The following is a 26,797-nucleotide window of genomic DNA, read 5'->3' as shown; positions in this document are numbered from 1 at the left end:
ATATTTCTTACTGTAATTTATAGTTTTTATTATGTATTGCAATCTAACAAATTGCCATTAAAAACAACAAATACCATGATATATGCCAGTGATATTAAACATGATTCTGACTAATGAAAGCTGGCAAAGTCCATGGAAGGGGATTTCCTAAATATTGAGGGAGACTGAGGGAAACAACAGATGGGTGTCTTGGTGCGATGAATTTATAAACACCATAGCACGGCAATCATTACAACCTACCTTGCTGGTGGCACTGCTGAATGGTTCTCTGAGTAAATGTGCGAACCTCCTTATACTTCTGCAGGAAGCTTTCGATAAACTGGCCGGCTTGATTTGCAGACACGCCGAGACACTCTGATAGACGGTCTTTACCTACAGAGACAAACAAGAATGTTTCTAAAACTGGTCAACGTTTCAAATGAAAAAGAACAGATCACTGCATATGTTTCCTCTGGGTGCTCTGGTTTCCTCCCACATTCCAAAGATGTACGGGTTCAGAATCAGAATCAAGTTTATTATCATTGGCACATGACGGGAAATTTGTGAACTTAGCAGCAGCAGTTCAATGCAATACATAATTTAGCAGAGAGAGAAAAAATACTAAATAAAATAATAATAACAATAAATAAACAAGTAAATCAATTATGCATATTGAATAGATTTTAAAAATCTTAAAAAAACAAATATTGTACATTAAAAAAAAATGAGGTAATGTCCATTTAGGAATCAGATGGCAGAGGGGAAGAAGCTGTTCCTGAATCACTGAGTGTGTGCCTTCAGGCTTCTGTACCTCCTACCTGATGGTAATAGTGAGAAAAGGGCATGCCCTGGGTTAACTGGTGTAATTGGACAGCGCAAGTTCATTGCGCCAGAAGGGTCTTTTACCGCTCTGTGTCTATAATCGTGAGGCCCTCTGTTGGTTGGGATTGAGCATGGGTGCTGCTTCTCAGCACTACCTGATATGCAAGCCAGTGCTCAAGCCAGGCGGTACAACATGGAGGGCAAGCTGTTGCCCATGCAGCAGGGTGCCTCTCTCCAGGCAGCAGATGAATCCAAAGGAATGACAGAGGCCGATACAGTTTGGCACCAGCAGCCTCGCAGGAGTTGCCAGTTAGTGCTGAACTCAACGTAGGACTGGCTTAGGGATGGCAGCTCCAGATTTTTCCTTCAGGGTTTACTCCCGAAGCCTTCCCCTTGAGTGGGTATAGCCACAAGGCAGCGGAGGTTTGAGATCAAGAGTTTTCCTTCTCCCTTATGAGCTGGCAACCACAGCTGACGTGTAAACTCCTTACACTGAAATATTGTAATGATAAATAAGTAATGATAGTAACAGTAACAGACAGCTAAGTATTTTTCAGAGGCACAAGAGACTGCAGACACTGAAATCTGCAGCAGCAAACAAAAAACTCAACAAAAGCTTTTTAAGTGGACACAATTGACCACAACAGTCTCCTAGAATGCTCATGAATGTGCATGTGTTAGCTAATTATTATTTCATTGTGATGGTATTTAACTCCATTCTTTTTGTCTTTGCACTTGTCGAGACTTGCGCAAAGCACTACAATGTTTCGCTGTCAGCTTGCATTAGGCCTTGCCTGAGAAATTGGACCCTCGCGCTGGGGCTATATGGCGTTGAGGCGCGTCCCCTGGGTGGTGGATGGGGGATCCCTCGTGTGAGGGGTGCACCAGATAATATGGAAGAAGTGAACCAAGATAGCCTAGGAGAAGGAACTCCGATTCCAAACCCGGGTAGATAGGACTCGTTAGCCTTGGATGGCAGCCTATCTAGGAGAGGGTAAACTCTGATTTCAAACCCGGGCAGGTGGAGCTCGTTAGCATGGAAGTGCCATCACCTAGGGGAAGGTGACCCCGACAGAAAACCCCTGGTCCTCCAGGTTGGAGGTTGTGCAACGGGCTAACAACCCGTTCACGTAAAACAAGCAATTGTTACAGAAACCGTCAACAGATTGTCAACGACTAACCCAGATCTCGGGAAAAGCAGGGCCCCATTCAGGAGGCTGATGACGCGCTGCAACCAAACCCGTCAGGAAGCTGCAGGGCTGACAACCCTCCTTCACCCGAGGAAAACCATAATGGAGGTTCCAAAGCTGCTCTCACAGAAGAAATCTATCCTAATCAGAACATGGAACGTGAGATCACTTTGGGAGACAGGTAGGTGCGCACAGGCAGTGAAGGAAATGATCTGATACCACCTAACACTCCTGGGCACGTGCAAAGCAAGGTGGTATACTTTTGGTGAGACCAAACTGCAGACGGGAGAAACTCTGCTCTATTCCAGCAAAGAAAAAGGGGAAGACCTGCATGAGGCTGGTGTGGCCCTGATGTTGTCCAAAGAAGCAGCCAGAAGTTTGATAGAATGGGAACCAGTATCTGACTGTATCATCACAGCCAGGTTTGAGTCCAGATTCCAGAAGGTATCCATTATCCTGTGCTACGCCCCAACTAACAACGCAGAGGAAGAAGAAAAAGATCTCTTCTGCACCCAGCTTCAGGCAGTAGTTGGAAAGGTACCTAAGCAAGATATGTTGGTCGTCATGGGAGATCTGAATGCCAAAGTAGGCAACGATAACACTGGCAGGGAGAGAGAGATGGGCCAGAATGGTTTGGAGAATATGACTGAAAATGGAGAACTCCTTACCAACTTCTGTGCCTTCAACGAACTGACCATTGGAGGTACCCTCTGCCACAAGATAACCTGGGTCTCGCCTGACCATCAAACAGAAAACCAGATTGATCACGTCATAGTCCGCCAGCGCTGGAGAAGTTCATTGCAAGATGTGAGAGCCAAAAGAAGAGCAGATATTGGATCTGACCACCACTTGGTTGTTGCAAAACTGAAGATGAAGCTGTCAGCCAAGAAGAAGCAACAGAACACGTGAATAAAGTTTCATGTTAGAAAACTACAGACGGAAGAGAACAAGAAAGATTTCCACATCGCCTTGCAAAACCACTTTGGGGCTCTTCAAATAGAGGAACAAGATGAGAGAACAGTGGTACACGCCTGAATTACCTTCAAGCAGGCCACTGTAGGAGCCTGCGAAGAAGTACTGGGAAGACCACCAGTCAACAGTAAACCTTGGATCAGGGACGAAACATGGGAAAAGGTGGAGGAGAGGAAAAAGCTCAAACAGGAGTTGAATCGGTCAGAACCCGGCAACAGAAACAAATCGCTGCCAACAGGTACAGCGTGATGGCCAAGGAGGTGAAGAGACAGCTCAGAAAGGACAAGAGGTCATACTTCAATGAAATAGCAGAGCAAGCAGAAACAGCAGCCAGTAAAGGGGACCTCAAGGCACTCTACACGACAACTAAACTTTTGAGAGGGAAGAAAAGTAATTTCAACAAACCTGTTAGAGACAAGACAGGCCATCTGCTCACTTCGGTTGAAGATCAGCTGGCAAGATGGAAGGAACACTTCCAGGAAGTATTGAATAGATCACCACCACAGAACCCACCTGACCTGGAGTCTGGAGACCCACTCAACATCAATATAGGTGAAATCACCAAGCAAGAAATTCGAAAAGCCCTGAAAAGCCTGAAGAACGGCAAGGCTGCTGGAGAAGACAACATTCCTGCAGAAGCATTGAAAGAGGGTGGAGAGGTTATGGTGGACTATTCGCATATACTGCTGAATTTGATATGGAGAACAGGAGAGATCCCATCAGATTGGAAGAAAGGCCTCCTTATGCAGCTGCCAAAATCTGGAGATCTTTCACTGTGTGGCAAGTGGAGGGGGATCACCTTGTTGTCCATTCCTAGCAAAATTCTCACCAGGGTCATCTTGGAGCGGATGAAAGACGCCATTGACCAGAGACTTAGAGATGAGCAGGCAGGGTTCAGGAAAGAGAGATCATGCATTGACTAGATAGCTACACTTAGAGTCATTGTGGAACAGACAATAGAATTTCAAACTCCACTATATGTGTGTTTTATTGATTTTGAGAAGGCATTTGACAGCCTGGACAGAAAGTCAATGTGGAGCATCTTACGACATTATGGTGTACCGGAAGAGATGGTGAATATCATCAAGCAGCTTTATGATGGCTTCTCATGCAGGGTCATCCACGATGGGAGACTGTCCGAAGAGTTCCTGATCACTACTGGAGTCTGACAGGGATGCCTGCTGTCACCTCTACTTTTTCTTGTGGTACTTGACTGGGCTACAAGAATGCTGGCTCAAAGAGAGGCATCCAGTGGACATTAACAGGGAAATTGGAAGACCTGGCATTTGCAGATGATATTGCTCTTCTCTCACACCGGCTTCAAGATATGCAAAAGAAAGTAGATTCCTTGGGAGAGACTTCACAGCAAGTAGGACTTAAGATCAGTCAGGAGAAGACCAGAGTTCTACGCATTAATAACAAACAAGAGGAGCCATTACAGATTGAAGGACAAATAGTTTAAGATGTAGACAAATTCACCTACCTCGGAAGCAAAATCAGGAAATCAGGAGGTACAGATGAGGACATCAGAGCAAGGATCGGAAAAGCCCAACAAGCCTTCACAACCCTGTGACCTGTTTGGAGATCTATGGCCATCTCTGTCAAAACTAAGCTCCATATATTCAGCTCCAATGTGAAAGCCATCCTACTATATGGATCCGAAACATGGAGAATCACTAACACCAGCTGCAACAAGATCCAGACCTTTCTCAATAAATGCCTCCTCAGATCCTCCGCCTCAAGTGGTACGACAGAGTGTCAAACCTAGACCTATGGAAGAGAGCAAACCAAGAGCCCATTGTATTCCAGATAAGGAGGAGGAAGTGGAGATGGGTCAGCCACACCTTGAGGAAGAGCCAATCGAATGTCACTCGACAATCACTCGAATGGAATCTACAAGGAAAGAGAAGAAGAGGTCGCCCAAAGCAAACCTGGAGGCGTAGGCTTTTGGATGAATTGAAAACCGCCGGCCAAACTTGGGAGACTGCAAAAACATCTGCTAGAGATCGCAGGAAGTGGAGGACGTTTGCTGAGGCCCTATGCTCCATAAGGAGCGAAAAGGATTAAAGAGAGAAATTGGACTGTCGAGTCAACTAACTCTGAAGACTAGTGGTATTCGTGTTTTATTTAGATGTTCCTTTCAGCTACAGTGTTGGCTTCGTTTTCCATTTGAGAGTTTTAGTTAATGGCCCTGTTTGGTCTAGCATTTATTGTTTTCTTTTCCTTCTAACTCTGTTCGCATTAAAGTCTGTGAACGACCGACCTGCTTCACTGTCTCTGGCTCCACAATTCAATAGGTAGGTTCAATAGGTGCATTATAGTCAAAAAAATGTATACAACATCCTGAAATTCTTGGGCCATATCTAAGTGCAGTGGCAATTGGTTTCAGTCATATCTTAGACAGAAATTTTTTTGTCTGACTTGGAGACCAATTTTCTAACAGGTAAGATGTGTCTTTTGGTTTTGCTCAGGGAGGCTGTCTGGTCCCTTCCTCTTCTCCCTATACATGCTCCCTTTAAGAGACATCATTAGAGAGCATAATCTTGATTTCTGCAGTTATGCAGATGACACACGATTGCATATCTCAGTTGAGCCTGATGATGATAATAACACCCTATCATCTCTGACTTCTGGTACGGCTGCAATAAACAAATGGATGAGCAATAATTTCCTAAAATTAAATGAACGTAAAACAAGCAGAGTTTCTCTAGCTTTTCTTAAGTATATTTTCGTCTCTGCACAGCACTTTCCAATGGAAATATTTTCATGCAGTGAGTGACTAAATTGGTAAATTAATTTATTATTGTGACTTGTACCGAGATGCCGTGAAAAACTTGGGGAAAAAAACTTCAAAATGTATGGTCTGTTGAGCGTACTGAATCAGGCTGTTCAAAATGGGAACTGAATGACCTCTTGAAATGTTCAGAGCTGTGGGAGAGAGTGAGTTAGTGGGATTTGCTAGATTGGTCTTACATGGAGACAGCACAGTTTTGATGGGCAAATAACCCTGTCTTGTGCTGTAACATTTTGAGACTGGTACCAATGTTGGTTTATTATGGTCCATGTACCAAGATACAGTGAAGCCTGTTTTGCATACTATTCATACAGATCAGATCATTACACAGTGCACTGAGGTAGAAACAGGTTTAAAAAGAATATCATTGCAGAATAAAGTGTAACGGCTGCCGAATAAGGGAAATAATAAAGTGCAAGATGATAGTGAGGTAGATTGTGAGGCCAAGAGCCCATCTTATTGTTCAAGCGGTCCATTCAAGAGTCTGATAACAGTGGGGAAGAAACTGCCCTTGAGCCTGGTGGAATGTGCTTTCACAGTAGAAGAGGGCATTGGATGTCTGGGCTGGGTGGTCTCATCGTGGCAATAGAGGAAGCCACAGATTGACATACGGAACTGGGGAGTGACTTTAACATGGTTAGTCTCTGAAGGAGTGTAGGTACTATTCAATAGTCTGATAACAGTGTGGTAGAAATTGACATTGAGTCTAGTGGTGCATGCTTTCAGGCTTTAGCATCTTCTGTCCGATGAGAAGAGGGGAAGAGAGAATGTCCAGGGTGGGTGGGGTCTTTTATTATGCTGACTGCTTTCTTGACACAGTGAAGAGTATGGATAGAGACCATAAAGAAGAGGCTGGTTCCTGTGATGTGTGCCGCGCTGTGTCCACAATTCCTGTGGCCACATGCAGAGCAGTTGCCATACCAAGCTGTTATTCATTCAGAGAAAATGCATATCGATGGTGCGTTGATAGAAATTAGTAAGAGATGATGGGGAATATGCCAAACCTCTTTTGCCTCCTGAGGAAGTTGGGGCGTTGGAGAGTTTTTGTGGCTTTAGCATTGATGTAGTTGGACATTGACGGGCTATCACACCTAGGAACTTGAAGCTCTCTACCCTCCCAGCACCATTGATGTAGGCATTAAAAACATAAACAGACACAGGGGAACACCATTGGCCCCAGGTGCTACCTCCACCATTCATTAAGATCATGGCTGATCTTTACCTCATTTTTCTGCACTAACCCTATACTGTATTACCTAATTCACTCAATATCCAAAAATACAACATTTTCCTTTGAATTCTCTATTTGACTGACCCTTTCACAGCTCTCTTTCAGGCTTTACTGCTCTAGGTTTCTCTATTCTACACCACTCCCCAGAGCCCCTCTTTGGAATCATCATCATCAGCTAGTCTGCGGATCAATACCAAAGTCGATCAGCAGTCCAGAATCGTAGCCCAATATAACCATATAACAATCACAGCACGGAAACAGGCCATCTCGGCCCTCCTAGTCTGTGCCGAACTCTTAATCTCACCTAGTCCCACCTACCCGCACTCAGCCCATAACCCTCCACTCCTTTCCTGTCCATATACCTATCCAATTTTACCTTAAATGACACAACTGAACTGGCCTCTACTACTTCTACAGGAAGCTCATTCCACACAGCTATCACTCTCTGAGTAGACAATAGACGATAGACAATAGGTGCAGAAGTAGACCATTCGGCCCCTCGAGTCTGCACCGTCATTCTGAGATCATGGCTGATCATTCACTATCAATACTCAGTCCCTGCCTTGTCCCCACATCCCCCGATTCCCCTATCCATCAGATATCTATCTAGCTCCTTCTTGAAAGCATCCAGAGAATTGGCCTCCACAGTCTTCCGAGGCAGTGCATTCCACACCTCCACAACTCTCTGGGAGAAGAAGTTCTTCCTCAACTCTGTTTTAAATAACTGACCTCTTATTCTCAATCCATGCCCTCTGGTACTGGACTCTCCCAACATCTGGAACATATTTCCTGCCTCAATCCTATCAAATCCTTTAATTATCTTAAACGTTTTAATCAGATCCCCTCTCAATCTCCTCAATTCCAGTGTGTACAAGCCCAATCTCTCCAATCTCTCTGCGTAAGACAGCCCTGCCATCCCAGGAATCAACCTAGTGAATCTACACTGCACTTCCTCAATTGCCAGAATCTCCTTCCTCAAACCTGGAGACCAAAACTGTACACAATATTCCAGGTGTGGTCTCACCAGGGCCCTGTACAAATGCAAAAGGACATCCTTGCTCTTGTACTCAATTCCCCTTGTAATAAAGGCCAATATTCCATTTGCCCTCTTCACTGCCTGTTGCACTTGCTCATTCACCTTCATTGACTGGTGAACTAGGACTCCTAGGTCTCTTTGCATTTCTCCCTTACCTAACTCTACACCATTCAGACAATACTCTGCCCTCTTGTTCCTGCTTCCAAAGTGGATAACTTCACATTTATTCACATTGAATGACATCTACCAAGTATCTGCCCACTCACCCAGCCTATCCAAGTCTCCCTGTATTCTCCTAACGTCCTCTTCGCATGTCACACTGCCACCCAGTTTAGTATCGTCAGCAAACTTGCTGATATAATTTTCAATGCCCTCATCTAAATCGTTGACATAAATCGTAAAGAGCTGTGGTCCCAATACAGAGCCCTGTGGTACCCCACTAATCACCTCCAGCCAGTCCGAGAAACACCCATTCACTGCTACCCTTTGCTTTCTATCTGCCAACCAGTTTTCTATCCATGTTGAAACCCTGCCCCCAATGCCATGAGCTCTGATTTTACTCACCAACCTCCCTATTTTACTCACCGATCTCCTAGAGGGTAAAGAAATGCTCTCTCGTGTTTCCCTTAAACTTCTGCCCCCTAACTCTCAAATCATGTCCTCTCGTTTGAATCTCCCCTACTCTCAATGGAAACAGCCTATTCATGTCAAATCTATCTATCCCTCTCAAAATTTTAAATACCTCGATCAAATCCCCCCTCAACCTTCTACGCTCCAATGAATAGAGACCTAACTTGTTCAACCTTTCTCTGTAACTTAAGTGCTGAAACTCAGGTAACATCCTAGTAAATCGTCTCTGCACTCTCTCTAATTTATTGATATCTTTCCTATAATTCGGTGACCAGAACTGTACACAATATTCCAAATTTGGCCTTACCAATGCCTTGTACAATTTTAACATTACATCCCAACTTCTGTACTCAATGCTCTGATTTATAAAGGCCAGCATTCCAAAAGCCTTCTTCACCACCCTATCTACATAAGACTCCACCTTCAGGGAACTATGCACTGTTATTCCTAGATCTCTCTGTTCCACTGCATTCCTCAATGCCCTACCATTTACCCTGTATGTTCTATTTGGATTATTCCTGCCAAAATGTAGAACCTCACACTTCTCAGCATTAAACTCCATGGTCAATGGTCAAAGCATGGAGATCAGAGGCTGCCCTTGAGTTGGAGGACTGCCTGTAAGGGAGTGAGGCAATGTCAGACAGAGAAAGGCTTGTTTTGTTGCGTTCTGTATTGTTGCTTAGATGACCATTATGACCATGCTATGCTAGTACCAGAATGTGTGGCAACACTTGTGGGCTGTGCCCAGCATGACCTTAGCTGTGTTGGTTGTTAACACAAATGACACATGTTCACTGTATTTTTCAGTGTACATGTGATAAATAAATCTGGATCTGAAAAGCTGCTTGAGGTAATGATGGTGAAGGGGTAAAAGTCAGCCAATATCCAGAGGGCTACACAGCCTTTCACAAAGAACACCAAGAGACCTTTAACATTTACTTGGGAGAGCAGCCCAACCTGTGTACAATATCTCATCCAAAAGGTATTGGATGCGGAAAGGTAGATACTAATTATTACTGCATAAAGTGAAGGACTTAATTTTGGCATAAGTTGATTGCAGCATATTCAGCATGTACTGGCTTTTAATTAGCAAGATGGCGAAGTGAGGGCAGCAATGTTCAGGCCAAATGAGGTCTCCCACATTCTAAATTCATCCGCTGATGCTTGCGTGGGACTGTAATTTACAGCTATGTCAGAGAACAGAGCCATAATCATTCGCATTTAAACAGAAGGTTAGAAGCAAAGCAGAAGTAATTTTGGTTAAAATAAAATCAAAGTACTTTTGAAATCAGCTGTAAAAATCTGTCTCAATTACAAGAGGATTAATTTGAATGCTTAATTTACATTCAGTGGCCACTTTATTAGGTACACCTGCTCATTAATGCAAATATCTAATCAGCCAATCATGTGGCAGCAACTCAATGCACAAAAGAATGCAGACCTGGTCAAGAGGTTCACTTATCAGACCTGCCTTTGATTATGGATGTGTTGCTTATGGGCCAGCCTCATCAGTGGTTTTAAAGCCCCTCAGTAAAATTCAAGGTCAAGTATTGAGAACATGAGAAAGACTACAGATGCTAGAAATCCAATGCACCACAAGCAAAATGCCAAAGGAGCTCAGCAGGTCGGGCAGCATCTGTGGAAATGAATAAACAGTTGACTTGATGTTGTAGTGCTAACAAATCATCCATAAGACCGTAAGACATAGGAGCAGAGTTAAGCTGTTTGGACCAATGAATCTGCTCCACCATTCAATCATGGCCGATCCTTTTTCTCCCCTCCTCTGCCCCACTCCCTGGCCTTCTCCCTGTAACCTTTGATGTTGTGTCCAATCAAGAACCTATCAATCTCAGCCTTAAGTACACCTAAAGACCTGGCCTCCTCGGCTGCCTGTGGTAATAAATTCTACAAGTTCACCACCCTCTGGCTAAAGAAATTTCTCTGCATCTCTGTTTTAAATGGATGTCCCTCTTTCCTGAGGCTGTGCCCTCTTGTCCTAGACTCCCTCATCATAGGAAGCATTCTTTCCACATCTACTCTGTCTAGTCCTTTCAACATTTGAAAGGTTTTAATCAGAACCCCTTCTCATCCTTCTAAATTCCAGCAAGTACAGACCCAGAGCTATTAAACATTCCTCATATGATAACCCTTTCATTCCTGGAATCATCCTTGTGAACCTCCTCTCCAATACCAGCATATCTTTTCTTAGAAGAGGAGCCCAAAACTGTTCACAATACTCACCTGCGCCTTATAAAGCCTCAGCATCAGATCCCTGCTCTTGTATTCTAGACCTCTTGAAATGAATGCTAACATTGCATTTCCCTTCCTCACCACATGCAAGTAAACCTTTAGGTCGTTCTGCACAAGGACTCCCAAGTCCCTTTGCATCTCAGATTTTTTAGATTACCTTTCCATTTAGGAAATAGTCTGCATATTTATTTCTTCTACCAAAGTGCAAGACCATGCATTTCCCAACATTATATTTCATTTGCCACTTTCTTGCCCATTCTCTTAATCTGACTAAGTCCTTCTGCAGCTTCACTGTTTGCTCAACACTATCTGTCCCTCCATTAATTTTCGTGTCATCTGCAAACTTGCCAAAAAGCCATTTATGCCATCATCTAAATCATTTATATACAGCATAAAAAGAAGCGGTCACAGCACCAACCCCTGCGGAACACCACTAGTCACTGGTAGCCAGAAAAGGATCCTTTCATTCCCGCTTGTTATCTCCTACCAATTAGCCAATACTTTAACCATGTAAGCCCATGGGCTCGTAACTTGGTAAGCAACCTCATGTGCGGCACCTTGCCAAAAGCCTTCTTAAAGTCCAAGTATTCAACATCCACCACATCCCCCTTATCTATCCTACTTGTAATCTCCTCAAAGAATTCCAAAAGTTTCGTCAGGCAGGACTTTCCCTAAAGGAAATCATGCTGACTTTCTCCTGTCTTGTTCTGTGTCACCAAGTATTCCAAAACCTCTTCCTTAACAATTGACTCCAACATCTTTTCCCAACCACTGAGGTCAGGCTAACTGGTCTATAGTTTCCTTTCTGCTGCCTTGCTATTTTCTTAAAGAGTGAAGTAATTTTTGCAATTTTCCAGTCCTCTGGTACCATGCCACTGTCCAATGATTTTTGAAAGATCATTACTAATGCCTCCACAATTTCTACTGCTATCTCCTTCAGAATCCTAGTGTGCAGTTTCTCTGGTCCAGGTGACTTATGTACCCTTAGGTCTTTCGGTTTTTTTGAGCTCCTTCTCCCTTGTAATAGTAATTGCACTCACTTCTCTTCCCTCACACCCTTTAATAAATGGCACACTGCTAGTGTCTTCCACAGTGAAGACTGATGCAAAATACTCATACAATTCTTCTGCCATCTCCATGCCCTGTTATTATTTCTCCGGCCTTATTTTCTAGTGGTCCTATATCCACTCTCATCTCTCTTTTATTATTTTAGACAATAGACAATAGGTGCAGAAGTAGACCATTCGGCCCTTCGAGCCTACACCACCATTCTGAGATCATGGCTGATCATCTACTGTCAATACCCGGTTCCTGCCTTGTCCCCATATCCCTTGATTCCCCTATCCATAAGATACCTACCTAGCTCCTTCTTGAAAGCATCCAGAGAATTGGCCTCCACTGCCTTCTGAGGGAGTGCATTCCAGACCCCCACAACTCTCTGGGAGAAGAAGTTTTTCCTTAACTCTGTCCTAAATGACCTACTCATTATTCTCAAACCATGCCCTCTGGTACTGGACTCTCCCAGCATCTACATAAGTGAAAAAGTTTTTACTATCGGCTTTGATATTGTTTGTTACTTTACTTTCATATTTCATCTTTTCCCTCCTAATGATTCTTTTAATTGTTTTCTGTAGGGTTTTAAAAGCTTCCCAATCATCTGTCTTCCACTATTTTTTGCATTGTTGTATGGCCTCTCTTTTGCTTTTACATTAGCTTTGACATCCCTTGTCAGTCACAGATCTACTATTTTCCCATTTGAGTATTTTTTTTTTCATTTTTGGAATACATCTGTTCTGCACCTTCCTCATTTTTCCCAGAAATTCACCCCATCAATGTTCTTCTGCCATCCTTGCCAGCATCTCATTCCAGTTTACTTTGGCCAACTCCTCTCTCATACCAATTTAATTTCCTTTACTCCACTGAAATACTCTACATCAGGCTTTACTTTCTCCCTCAAATTTCAAGTTGAACTCAATCATATTGTGATCACTGTCTCCTAACTCTTATTTTACCTTAAACTCCCTTCATTCCATGACACCTAATCTAGTATAGCTGATCTCCCATTAGGCTCAACATCAAACTGCTCTTAAAAGCCATCTTGTAGGCATTCAACAAATTCACTCTCTTGAGATCCATTACCAACCTGACTTTCCCAATCAATCTGCATGTTGAAATTTCCCATGACTACCATAACATTGCCGTTTAGACATGTCTTTTCTATTTCCCATTGAAATCTGTGGTTCACATCCCAGCCACTGTTGGGAGGCCTGTATATAACTGTCATCAGGGTCCTTTTACCCTTGTTGTTTCTTAACTCAACCCACAAGGATTCAACATCTTCTGATCCTATGTCACATGTTGGGATGGTACACAAACTGCAGGGGGTCCAGTGAAGGGGGCAGCAGGGTCTTGATGTGCCTCATGACGAGTCTCTCAAAACACTTCATGATGCTGGATGTGCGTGTAGTTTTTTACGTAGTTTAGTATAGTTTTTGTACTGTTTCCTGTAGCACCACAGCTCTGAAAAATGTTGTCTCATTTTTACTGTGTACCGTACCAGCAGTTACGGTCGAAATGACAATAAAAAGTGACTTGACTTGATCCTTCTACCTTTTAATACCATTCTTTACCAGCAGAGCCACACCACCCCCTCTGCCTACCTTCCTATCTCTCCGATATAACATGTAACCAATCAGCATTTCTTGTATGAGTGATATACCTTTACATCTATGCCTGTTACAGTTATAATGGTTTATTGGGCTAACAGAAGATTGACAACATTAGAAAAGAGTTGGGAGGACTGTATTCATAAAGTTTTCAGTTTTGGGTTGATGGGAAATGACTGGGCACAAAATCTCGGCTTGTTTAATACGGAATATGGTCATAGTGTACCCTTTTCAGTTGCTCCTCCATGGTTTTTCCCTTTGTCTATGGTTGATTTGAAGAGAAAATAAAGATGAAGATTGATTGTTTATCAGTGTTACAGGTAGCTCAGCAATATATAGAAAGCAGATACTATGGATTCTTACATATCTATACAGATAGTTCAAAAGATCCAGTGACAGGTCGTTCAGGTGTTTCTGTTTATATTCCAAAGTTTCGGGTAACAATGAACAATTAAGGAAAGATTATCAGACTAAGTATTCACATCTGAGGAAGTTGCTCGTTTCAGCCTTAGAATGGCATCAAAGTATGCCGTGATAATGTACTTCTGCGCTCTGATTCATTCTCAGTTTTGACATCTATTAAAAGAGGTATTTCAAGTTGTAGGCAAGACATCCTTCCTGAGATTGGGCATCTGTTGAGGCTGTAGGATCTAGGGTTGTGGTGCCTGCCCATGCTAGGGTTGAAGGAAATGAGGTGGTTCATTGGTTCAGTTTAATGTCAGATAATGTATACAGTATCCAACCTAAAATCCTTACTCTTCACAGACATCCACAAAAGAGAAAAAAAACAAAGAATAAATGACAGAAAAACTTTAGAACCCCAAAGCCCCCCTCCCCCCTTGTGCTCATGAGAAGCAGCCTCCCGTCTGTCCTTCCCCACACTTGGTCCAGCAAAAAGCATCAGACCCCCCCCACCCACCAAGTAACAGCAAGCCTCCAGAGACCATGATCTACAGACCATCAAGAACGACTGTTCATCACTTTGACAGCTCAACAGGCCTTCTCACTCACTTATGAGGGAGAGGGAGATATCATTCCTGAGTTTGAGTGCAGAGCCTCCAACAGCCGCGCCCGCTGTCTCGATGTTTCAATGTCTTGCGCAGCTTCAGTCGGCAACATCGGTGAGGAAGCGGTCATCCGCCCTGAAGACACATGTTCCAAATTGGTCGTGAGGATCTCAAAATGCAGGCTGCTCAGCGAGAACCCACCTTCCGTGGAGAACTCTTGGCTAGAGAGGGCAGATATTCGAGCCAAACAATCACTTAATATTAAGGATGTAAATATAGTGGTGCCTTTGCAAAAAGGGAGATGAAAGCCATAATTAAAAAGTCTATTCGATCACCGTGGCAACAAAGTTGGCATAAGGAAAAGAAAGGAAAGCATTTATATAAAATTCAGAGGATGGTGGGAACTCAACTGGGAGATGGGTATATAAGGAAGGAAGAAATTATACTTATATTTATGTATTGGACATACTAGGTTGAATAATTCCTTGTTCAGAATTGATATGCATGATACAGGTACTTGTAGGTAGCATACTTGTCAAAAAACAATGCAGCATATATTGTTTGAATGTGGTTCCTATGAGGTGCAAAGGAAGCACTGCATTGCTAAATTGAGTTCTTTGCGACAGACGCAGTTTAACATGAAAAGTTTGTTAGTACAGAACTGCCATTGTAATGTATATAAGTGTGTATTTGACATTCTGCAAAGCATTAGATTTTTGATAATATTTGAAGTTTTGGAGGGGAATTTAGTGGGTCTACTTCCTGTCTCCTTGCTCCACACTCCACCGCAGTAGCTGGTGGTAAAGCACTTTATGTTGGTCTGCCCACCGCCATTAAACTTTTCAAGAGAAAACAAAGAAGAGGTTCTATTGTTGATCAGACCAAACATGAGAATGAGGAAGAAATGTGATCTCAGTGACTTTGATTATGGAATGATTGTTGGTGCCAGACAGGGTGGTTTGAGTTTCTCAGAAACCACTGCTCTCCTGGATTTTCACACGCAGAAAATGGTGCAAAAAATAAAAAGCATCCAGTGACCAACAGTTCTGTGGGCAAAAATATAGTGTTAATGAGAGAGTTCAGAGGAGAATGGCCAAACTGGTCCAAGCTGACAGGAAGGCAACAGTGTGGGTGCCACAGTAGTGTAGCAGTTAGCACAACACTATTACAGCTCAGGATGTTGGAGTTCAGAGGTCAATCCCAGTGTCCTCTGTAGGGAGTTTGTACATCCTTCCCATGGAATGTGTGGGTTTCCTCTGGGTGCAACATTTTTCTTCCAGACTCCAAAGATGTACTAATTAGTAGGTTAATTGGAATTGTCCCATGGTTAGACTAGCGTTAAAAGTTGGAGCTGCTGGAGATTTGACTCAAAGGACTGAAAGAATAAAATATCCATGCATTACAATAGTCGTGTGCAGAGAGCATCTCTGAATGCACAACACATTGAACCTTGAAGTAGATGGGCTACAGAAGCAGAAGACCACAAACATAGAGAAATACGTTCAGAGTCCACTTTATTAGACTCTTCCTGTTCCTAATAAAGTGGCCACTGAGTGTATGTAACAACAGTCAATGAATTTCAAAGCAATATTTTGTGTATGGAACCTTAGGTCTTCTGAACATGCAATAAATGTATTGATAAACTTACTATATTTCTTTGCTATGCTAATATGAACGTGCAGTAATGAGAATTAATGGTGCCAATACTGTTTTAATAATGAAGACATCCCAAAAAGCCACATTAATATGCAATTGTTCCTGAACCTTGGAGGGAGGAAGAGATACCCCCTGGAATTGCTTGGAAGATTTGTGAAGCTGTGGACCACCCTATGATTTTCATAAAGTTGCTGTGTTTGCATATTAATTGCTCATTAAACTCAGCAAAGAAACTACAACATGGGGGTTATTTAGATTTAAAAATACAGCATGGTAACCAGCCCAACGAGCCCGTGCTGACCAATTACACCCATATAAACAATTAAGCTTCTAACCTGTACATCTTTGAGATGTGGGAGGAAACCCAGGGTATCCATGTGGTCACGTACAAACTTCTTAAGACAGCAGTGGAAAATGAACCGTGTTCGTGGTGATGTAGTAGTGTTACGCTAATCATAATGCTAATGTGCCATCTCAAATCTCAGTACTGTAACTGTAAGGATTCAAATCCCACCTCTGCACCTGGAGAAGTTAAATTGTTAATTTAAAGAAATGGAATTGAAAACTTCTCAGACTAATGGTGACCACTATTTGATCATGGCTGATGTATTATCTCAACCTCATTCTCCTGCTTTTCCCCTGTAACCTTCTAAACATAGAACATAAATGTAGAATATAGAACAAGTCAGCACAATACACGCACTTTGTGTTGAACTTTTAACTTTTTCTAAGTTAAATCTAACTTTTCCCTTCAACATAGCCCTCCATTTTTCTATCATCCATATGCCTACCTGAGAGTCTCTTAAATGTTCCTAATTATTTGCCTCTACCACCACCCCTTTGGAGTATTGTGAGCAGTTTTGGACCCCTTGATGTGCTGGCATTGGGGAGGGTCCAGATGAGGTTTACAAGAATAGCCCTGGAAATGAAAGGGTTAATGTATAATAAACATTTGATGGCTCTCATTCTGAATTCACTGGAGTTTAGAGGAACGAGGGGTATCTCACTGCAACCTATCAAATATTGAAAGGCCTGGATAGAGTGGATGTGGAGAGGATATTTCCAATACTGGGAGAGTCTAGTATGAGAGGGCAAAACCTCAGAATACCAGGACATTTAAAACAGATATGAGGGGAATTTCTTTAGCCAGAGGGTGGTGATTGTGGAATTCATTACCACAGATGGCTGTGGAGCCCAGGTCATTGGGTATATTTAAATTGGAGGTTGATGAGTTCTTGACTAGTAAAGGCATCAAAGATTCGGGGAGAAGACAAGAGAATGAGGTTGGGAGGAATAATAAATCTGCCCTTATCAAATGGTGGAGCACACTCGATGGGCTGAATGGCCTAATTCTGCTCCCATGCCTTATGGTCTTACATCTTAATAACATAACCTCACCACTCAAAGAGGGTAAAGAAACACAATACTCTCTCAATCATTCCATAATTTGAAACAATCATGAACCCTTTGATCAAAATATCAAAATGACCTTCATTTAATTTAAACTAATCTAATATTGATTAAAATCTATTTCTGAGCTTTGTGATGACAAATTAATTTATGGCTGTGTTGAGCCAGTGCAGAAAAGGATATAAATAATGCATCAGGGACATATGTTATAAGGTTGTACATATATCTTCCACAAGAATACTCCAACATGCATACTGAAATTATTTCATTATTAACGTCAATTAAAATTTATTCTGAGAGGTTTCCTGCTGGTATTTCACACAGTTACCACCTCATATGTCTGGTCAGAATTCCTTTAGCCAGGAGGTGGCGAATCTATGGAATTCATTGACACAGACACGTGTGGAAGCTAAATCATTGGGGATATTTAAAGCACAGGTTAATAGGTTATTTATTAGTAAGGGTGTCAAAGGTTACGAGGAGAAGGCAGGTAGAGCTTCCATCTAAATGTAGCACAATTCCTCAACATTACTGAGGAGACCATTTCTTGGAACATAGAACAGTACATCCAGACAGGCCATTCGGCCACAATGCTGTGCCAACCTTGATGCCAATTTATACCAACTTACTTCTTCCTGAGTATCATCCATATTCCTCCATTCCCTTGATATTAATCGGTCTATCTATAACCTTCTTAAACTCCACTGAACTGCTTGCTTCCACCACTACTCCTGGTAACCTATTCCAGGAACCTACCACCCTGGAACAGTACAGCACAGGAATAGGCCCTTCGGCCCATTATGTTGTGCCCAACCAGCTCAAAAGCCAATCAAAACCACTCAAACACTAATCCCTCCTACCTACACCATGTCCATAACGGTCCATCTTCCTCACATCCATGTGCCTATCTGAACAACTCTAAGAGCCTCTAATGTCCTTGCCTCTACCACCATACCAGGCCATGCATTCCAGGCATCCACCACTCTCTGAATAAAGAATTTATCGCCCGCTTCCCCTTTAAGCATACTCCCTCTCACCTTCAATGTATGCCCTCTGGTATTAGACATTCCTACCCTGAGAAACAGATACTCTGTCTACTCTATTTATGCCTCTCGTAATCTTATAAACCTCTGTTAAATCTCCCCTCAGGCTCCACCGGTCCAGAGAAAACAACACAAGTTTCTCCAGCCTCTCATAATAGCACTTGCCCTGTAAACCAGGCAGCTCCTGGTAAACCTCTTCTGCACCCTCTCCAAAGCCTCAACATCCTTCCTACAGTGAAAAAAACATGCCCCATCACATTGCTCTTAAACTTCACTCCACTAACCTATGAAGTCCACTGGTATTTGACATTCTTACCTTAAGGAACATATTCTGACCCTATCTATGCTGCTTATAATTTTAAAATCCTCCCCATGTCTCCCCCCAGCCTCTGCTCTTGGGAGAATAATGCACGTTTGTCCAACCTTTGCTCACAGCTCCGACCCTTGAATCTAAATAGTATCCCAGTAAACTTTGTCTGCACCATAGTTTCTCAAGAGTCTCCCTATTCTTCTTAAAGTGGGGCAACCAGAACTGCACACAATACTCCAAGTGCAGACTGACTAGAGTGTTAGTCAGGAGTACGGGAAGGAGAGAGAGAGCCTAGTGACATGGTGTCATGACAACAGTTGATGTCAGCAAAAGGAATGAGCTGGCCATTGACTTCAGTAAGGGAGTTCAGTGCACATGCTCTTGTCTACATCATGGTGCTGAGGTTGAGAAGGTTGAGACCTTCAGGCTCCTCCAAATGAACTTCACCTGTCCTCGTCCAGCCACATTGATTCCATGGCCAAGAAATCTCACCAGTTTCTCTATTTCTGTGGGAAGCTAAAGAAATTTGGCATGTTCCTTCTGAAACTCATCATTTTTTTTTGATGCACATCCTATCCAGATGCACAATGGCACAGCTGCTCTGCCCATGACTGCATGAAACTGCAGAGAGTTGTGGACACAGCTCAGCACATCATCACAAAAACCAAGCTCCTCACGAAGGACTCGTTTACGCTTCTCATTGCCTCAGTAAAGGAGCCAGCATTATCAAAGACCCCGCCCACCACGTATGTTACCCTTTCTTGTCCCCTCTCATCGGGAACAAGATACAAAAAGCCAGAAGGCACATACCACTGGGCTCAAGGACAGTTTCTATCCTGCTGATTGACCATTGAACCTTCCCAAGTACAATAAGACGGACTCTTGACCTCACAACCTACGGTATTGTATGTGCATACAGCTCGGGTGCCTAAGACTTTTGCACAGTACTGTAGCAATTATGTGTATTGCACTGTACTGCTGCAAAAAAAACACAATTCATGACATATATGAGAGATGAAAAATCTGATTCTGATATGGGGCTCTATTGTGGATTGAGAGTGGGAAGGGGACAGGGAGAGGGGAATTATGGTTCAGAAAAGGGGAAGGGAGAGGGGAGGAAGCAAAAACACCAGAGAGATACTCTGTAATGATCAACAAACCAATTGTTTGGAATCAAATGTCCTTGACTAATTCTCAGATCTGGGTGCATCTGCATCCGTGCTACTACCCCACCCCTGGCATTCCTTCTCTGCCACCCTTCCCACAGCACTCCACCCTCGCCATTCCCAACAACCTTTGCTCCCGCCAGATTTACAAACGTGCTGTCTGCTCCACGTTTACAAATTCAGCACTGTGCAAAAGTCTTAGACACCCTTGCTATATATTTGTACAGTACAGTACCTCACAGTGCCATTGCACTTTATTGCCTGTGTGCACTGCACTTTCTCTGTAAATGCAGCACTCCATTCTGCACTCTGTTATTGTTTTCCCTTATACTACCTTAATATAAGTGGTATAAAGGAAAACAATAACTAACGTTGCCACGGTAGCATATCGGGTAGAGTGATGCTATTATAGCTTGGGGCGTACTGGAGTTCAGAGTTCAGTTCCAGCGTTCTCTGTAAGGAGCTTCTGTACATCCTCCCTGTGGAACATGTAGGTTTCCCCCGGCTGCTCCAGTTTCCTTTCACAGTCCAAAGACATCCCAGGTAGGTTAATTGGTCATTGTAAGTTGTCCTGTGATTAGGTTAGTGTCAATTGGAGTTGTGGGGTAGCTGAGGCGGTGTGGTTCGAAAAGCCATTAGAGCCTACTCCTCACTGTATCGCTAAATTTTAAAAAACTAATAAAAACTCACTGTTTTAATCAAATGATCGATATGAACAGTATGCAAGGCATGTTTAATAAACCAATGAAAAACAATTTTACCAATTTATAAAGATGTCAGACACTCTCCTTACAGTTACACTCAATACCGCTGCCAATGAAGGCAGGCATGCCATACACCTTCTTTACACCTTATCAACTTCCGACGAACTAAAGACTTTTCCCCAACATTCCTCTGTACTTCAAGAAGAGATTTAGAATGTTACTTGTAACATCCAGAGGAAGCCTGAACTCTTTCCCAGATTACATGTCACTCTTCTTCACCATACACCCTCCCCCAGACTCACCTTTACCACACACCCCACCTCCTTACCCTTCCCTGTCCTTAACTACTCCCTGTCTTCTCACCCTGCCGTGTTTAATGGGTGCTCTGTGAAAAACACTGGTGTATGTGGACAGCCCTTTCCAAATGACTGGCTTGCCTTTAGCTACTTACTGCTCATCCATTTCACATCACTGCCATGTAGGATGGTCTATTGACTATTTCAGCTTCTGAGCACAATTTATCCTGACTGGTGGTGATGTTTCCTGCAGCAGTTTATGCTTCCTGCTCTTAGTTAACTTGCAGTCAGCTGTACAGGCAAGAGCACACTCTCTAAAACTTTGCCTTCAGAACTCCAAACATTCCCTCCTGTCATCCTCACTTTAGGTTACTAGTCTACACAGAGCACAGAAATAGATGGATATATATATATACACACACACACACACACACACACCCCTTCAAGAAGGCAGCATCCATCAGAAACAACCTCCACCCTTCACCATCCAGGACATGCCCTCGTGTTGTTATTACCATTAAGGAGAGGTACAGGAGTTGGAAGACACACAGTCAGCATTTTAAGAACAGCTTCTTCCCCTCTGCCATCAGATTGCTATGGTCTATAAACTCATGAATGCTACCTCATTATTTTGCTCTCTTTTTGCACTATTTATTCATATATATCATTTCACTCTTCAAGAAGGGAGTCAGACAGAAGAAAGGAAACTATACATCAGTTAGTCTGACCTCAGTAGTCGTGAAGGTGTTGGAGTAGATTATTAATGATGTGGTCTCAGGGCATTTGAGGGCACATGATAAAATAGGCCTTTGTCAGCATGGTTTCCTCAAGGGAAAATCTTGCCTGATGAAACTATTGGAACTATTGGAATAGTGTTGACTATTTTCTAAATAGAGAGAAAATACAAATAACTGAGGCACACATGGACTTGGGAGTCCTTGTGCAGGATTCTCTAAGTATTAATTTGCAGGTTGAGTCTGTGGTGATGAAGGCAAATTCATTTCAAGAAGACAGGAATATAATAGCAAGGATGTAGTGTAGAAACTTTATAAAGCACTGGTGAGGCCTCACTTGGAGTATTGTGAGCAGGTTTGGGCCCCTTATCTTAGAAAGGATGTGCTGAAACTAGAGAGGGTTCAAAGGAGGTTCATGAAAATGATTCCAGGATTGAATGGCTTGTCATTTGAAGAGTGTTTGATGGCTCTGAACCTGTATTCACTAGAATTCAGAAGAATGAGGGGTAACCTCATTGAAACCATGTGGTGAAAGGCCTTGATATAGTGGATGTGGAGAGGATGTTTCCTATGGTGGGAGAGTCCCACACCAGAGGATACAGCATCAGAATAGAAGAACGTCTTTTCAGAATGTTGATGAGGAATTTCTTTGGCCAGAGAGTGGTGAATCTATGGAATTCTTTGCCACAGACAGCTGTTGAGGCCAAGCCTTTTTGTATATTTAAGGCAGAGATTGATAGATTATTGATTGATCAGGGCATGAAGGGATATGGGATGAAGAAAGGAGATTTGGGGTGAGAGGAAAATTGGATCAGCCATGATGAAATGACAGAGAAGACTTGATGGGCCAAATGGCCTAATTCTGTTCCTATATCTTATGATCCTATGGTCTTTTATATTTCTTCTTGCAAAATAGAGTAATTTTTTAATATATTGCACTGTACTGCTGCCACAAAACAACAAGTATTTCAACCCAGGTCAGTGATAATAAACATAAGTAACACCCACAAAATGCGGGAGAAACTTAGCAAGCATCTATGGAAAACATTGATGTTTCAAGCTGAGACCGTTCATCAGGACTGCTAACTCTTTTCCATAGATGCAGCCTGGCCTGCTGAGTCTCTCCAGCATTTTGTGGCTCGCTTGGATTTCCAGCATCTGCAGATTTTCGCTCGTTTGTGACAATAAATGTGATTCTGATTCTGTCATTCAGTATCTGCACACGCAAACACATACACGCACACTTGCATACACACAAACATGGATATGTACATATGCATACACATACATGCACACATACACTCTCAGACATACACACACACAAAAACACACATACACTCTCAGACATATTCAGAAACACATAGAGAACAATCTAGTGCTGGAAAAACATGTTAGTCATTGAGACATAGCCTGTAACTGGTTTAGTGTCAGACCTGTGGAAAGATGCTCCCTCTCATGTACTTCCTGAGAGGCAGCAAATGCTGACTTGCTGAGATAGTGTTGTGCGCAGTGTGAGAGAGCTGACACTGTAAGATGACACTTGAGCTGCCATCTTAAATCCATCAGGTGGGCAATGGTGGCAGTGAATTGTCATTATCTAATTTAATTAAATCTCCATTCTCAGCATGGCTGATGTTTATTGCCCAACATTTGTAAAACTGTGATGTAATTAACTGCCATGACAATTAGAATCGTCACATTGGTGTATAGCTAGGCTGTAATATAGTCACAGTCAGAGAGGCGCACAGCTCAGAAATGAGTCTTTTTGGCCCATCATGCCCATGCTGACTGTGATGACAATCTATATTCATCTCAGAATCAGAATCAGATTTATTATAACTGAAAAATGGCATGAAATTTGTTGTTTTTGGCAGTAGTACAGTGCAATACATTTGGTAAATTGATTTACAGAGTTTCGGGGAAGGGTTGAATAATTTAGGATTTTTTTCCCTGGAGCCTGGGAGAATGAGGGGAGATTTGACAGAGCTACAGAAAATTATGAGCAGTATAAATAGGGTAAATGCAAGCAGACTTTTTCAACTGAGGTCAAGTGAGACTACAACTAGAGGTCACAGTTCAAGGGTGACAGGTGAAATACTTAAGGGGAGCATGAGGGGAAACTTCTTGGACAAGTACGTGGATGGGTTGGGTGTGGAGAGCTATGGTCCAGGTGCAGATCAATGGGACGAGGCTGAATAACAGTTGGGTCAAGGGGCTCTATGATTCTATTGTCTCATGTATCGATGTAAAGTGAAAAACATTGTTCTGCATGCCATCCAAACTGATCATTCAGTTACAATTGTTCATTGACGTAGTACGAGAGAAAGCAATAACAGGATGCAGAATGAAGCATATGATAATAAACTCAACATTGACTTACACAGAACCTATAGTAAAAAACTGGTCATGATAACCTGGAAGCTTAAAGGATATTTTACTTAGACCAGCTCTTACCTTAACATCCAAAACTGTTCTACATTGAAAATCCCATACTGCCACAGTGGATCATAGAACACCTGCCCATTCCTTACCGGGCCCCACATCTAACACATAAGACCAGGAGACAGAGAAGCAAATTAGGCCATTCGGCTCATCAAGACTGCTCCGCCGTTCGATCATGGCTGATTTATTATCTCTCTCAACCTATTTCGCCAGCCTTCTCCCCGTAACCTTTGACACCCTGACTACCCAAGAAGCTATCTACCTCCGCTTTAAATATACCAAATGACATGGCCTCCACAACTGTCTGTGGCAATGAATTCCATTGATTCACCACCCTCTTGGTTAAAGAAATTCTTCCTCATCTCTATTCTAAGTAGATGTCTCTCTATTCTAAGGCTGTACTCTCTGGCCCTAGACTCACCAACTACAGAAAACATCCTCTCCACATCCACTCTGTCTAGGCTACAGAGCCATCAATTCCATCATCTGAATCACCGACATATAACATGAAAAGAAGCGATCCCAATATTGACCCCTGCAGAACACCATTGTCACCAGCAACTAACCAGAATAGGCCTCTTTTAGAAACATAGAAAACCTACAGCACAACACAGGTCCTTCTGCCCACAAAGCAGTGCCGAACATGTCCCTACCTTAAAATTACCAAGGCTGACCCATAGCCCTCTATTTTTCTGAGCACCATGTACCTGTCCAGGAGTCTCTTAAAAGACCCTCCACCTCTGTATCTGCCTCCACCACCATCTCTGGCTGCTCATACCACACACTCACCACTTTCTGCATAAAAACTTGCCCCTGACATCTCCTCTGTACCTACTTACAAGCACCTTAAAACTGTTCCCTCTCGTGTTAGCCATTTCAGCCCTGGGAAAAAGCATCTGACTATCCACAAGATTAATGCCTCTCATCATTTTGTACATCTCTATCAGGTCACCTCTCATCCTCCGTCGCTCCAAGGAAAACTGGGCAAGTTCACTCCACCTATTCTCATAAGGCATGCTCCCCAATCCAAGCAACATCCTTGTAGATCTCCTCTGCACCCTTTCTATGGTTTTTATGTGCTTCCTGTAGTTTGGCGACCAGAACTGAGCACAGTACTCCAAGTGGGGTCTAACCAGGGTCCTATATAGCTTCAACATTACCTCTCGGCTCCTAAACTCAATCCCACGATTGATGAAGACCGATGCACCATCTGCTTTCTTAACCACAGAGTCAACCTGCGCAACAGCTTTGAGTGTCCTATGGACTCGGACCCCAAGATCCCTCTGATCCTCCACTCTTACCATTAATACTATATTCTGCCATCGTATTTGACCTACCAAAATGAACCACTTCACACTTATCTGGGTTGAACTCCATCTGCCACTTCTCAGCCCAGTTTTGCATCCTATCAATGTCCCGCTGGAACCTCTGACAGCCCTCAACACTATCCACAACACCTCCAACATTTGTGTCATCAGCAAAGTTACTAACCCATCCCTCCACTCCTCCATCCAGGTCATTCATAAAAATCACGAAGAGTAGGGGTCCCAAAACAGATCCCTGAGGCACAACACTGGTGATCAACCTCCATGCAGAATATGACCCATCTACAACCACTCTTTGCCTTCTGTGGGCAAGCCAGTCCTGGATACACAAAGCAATGTCCCATTGGATCCCATGCCTCCTTACTTTCTCAATAAGCCTTGCATGGGGTACCTTATCAAATGCCTTGCTGAAATCCATATACACCACATCTACTGCTCTTCCTTCATCAATGTGTTTAATCACATCCTCAAAAAATTCAATCAGGTTCATAAGGCACGACCTGCCTTTCACAAAGCCATGCTGACTATTTCTAATCATATTATGCCTCTCCAAATGTACATAAATCTTGCCTCTCAGGATCTTCTCCATCAACTTACCTACCACTGAAGTAAGACTTAATGGTCTATAATTTCCCAGGCTAACTCTACTTCCTTTCTTGAATAATGGAACAACATCGCAACCCTCCAATTCTCCGGAACCTCTCCTGTCCCCATTGATGATCATCAGAGGCTCAGCAATCTCCTCCCTCACCTCCCACAGTAGCCTGGGGTACATCACATCCAGTCCTGGTGACTTATCCAACTTGATGCTTTCCAAAAGCTTCAGCACATCCTCTTTCTTAACATCTACATGCTCAATCTTTTCAGTCCGCTGTTAGTCATCCCTACAATCTCCAAGATCCTTTACTGTAGTGAATACTGAAGCAAAGTACTCATTAAGTACCTCTGCTTTCCCACTGTCACACTTGATTGGTTCTATTCTCTCACATCTCATCCTATTTTACTCTGACTCTTTGCCCTCTGCCAATCAGCCAGTCTTTTAACCATGCTAGTATCTTTCCTGCAATAGCATGGGCTCTTACCTTGTTAAGCAGCCTCATATGTGGCACATTGTCAAAGGCCTTCTGAAAACCT

At 42.9% G+C, this 26,797-nt stretch overlaps 1 protein-coding gene across 1 annotated transcript in view; it reads right to left on the bottom strand.

Annotated features, from left to right (window-relative positions):
- The window catches only part of poln (polymerase (DNA directed) nu), a 283,259-nt gene that overhangs the window by 54,142 nt on the left and 202,320 nt on the right, over window positions 1–26,797 (bottom strand). Inside the window, exon 17 of the mRNA XM_059974013.1 lies at window positions 241–372. Within this exon, the coding sequence (XP_059829996.1) occupies window positions 241–372 (132 nt within the window). The remainder of the gene's footprint in view (window positions 1–240; window positions 373–26,797) is intronic.

Source organism: Hypanus sabinus, chromosome 7 (genome assembly GCF_030144855.1).
Source record: "Hypanus sabinus isolate sHypSab1 chromosome 7, sHypSab1.hap1, whole genome shotgun sequence".
Classification (NCBI taxonomy): Eukaryota; Metazoa; Chordata; class Chondrichthyes; order Myliobatiformes; family Dasyatidae; genus Hypanus; species Hypanus sabinus.
This window is presented reverse-complemented; position numbering and strand designations above follow the sequence as displayed.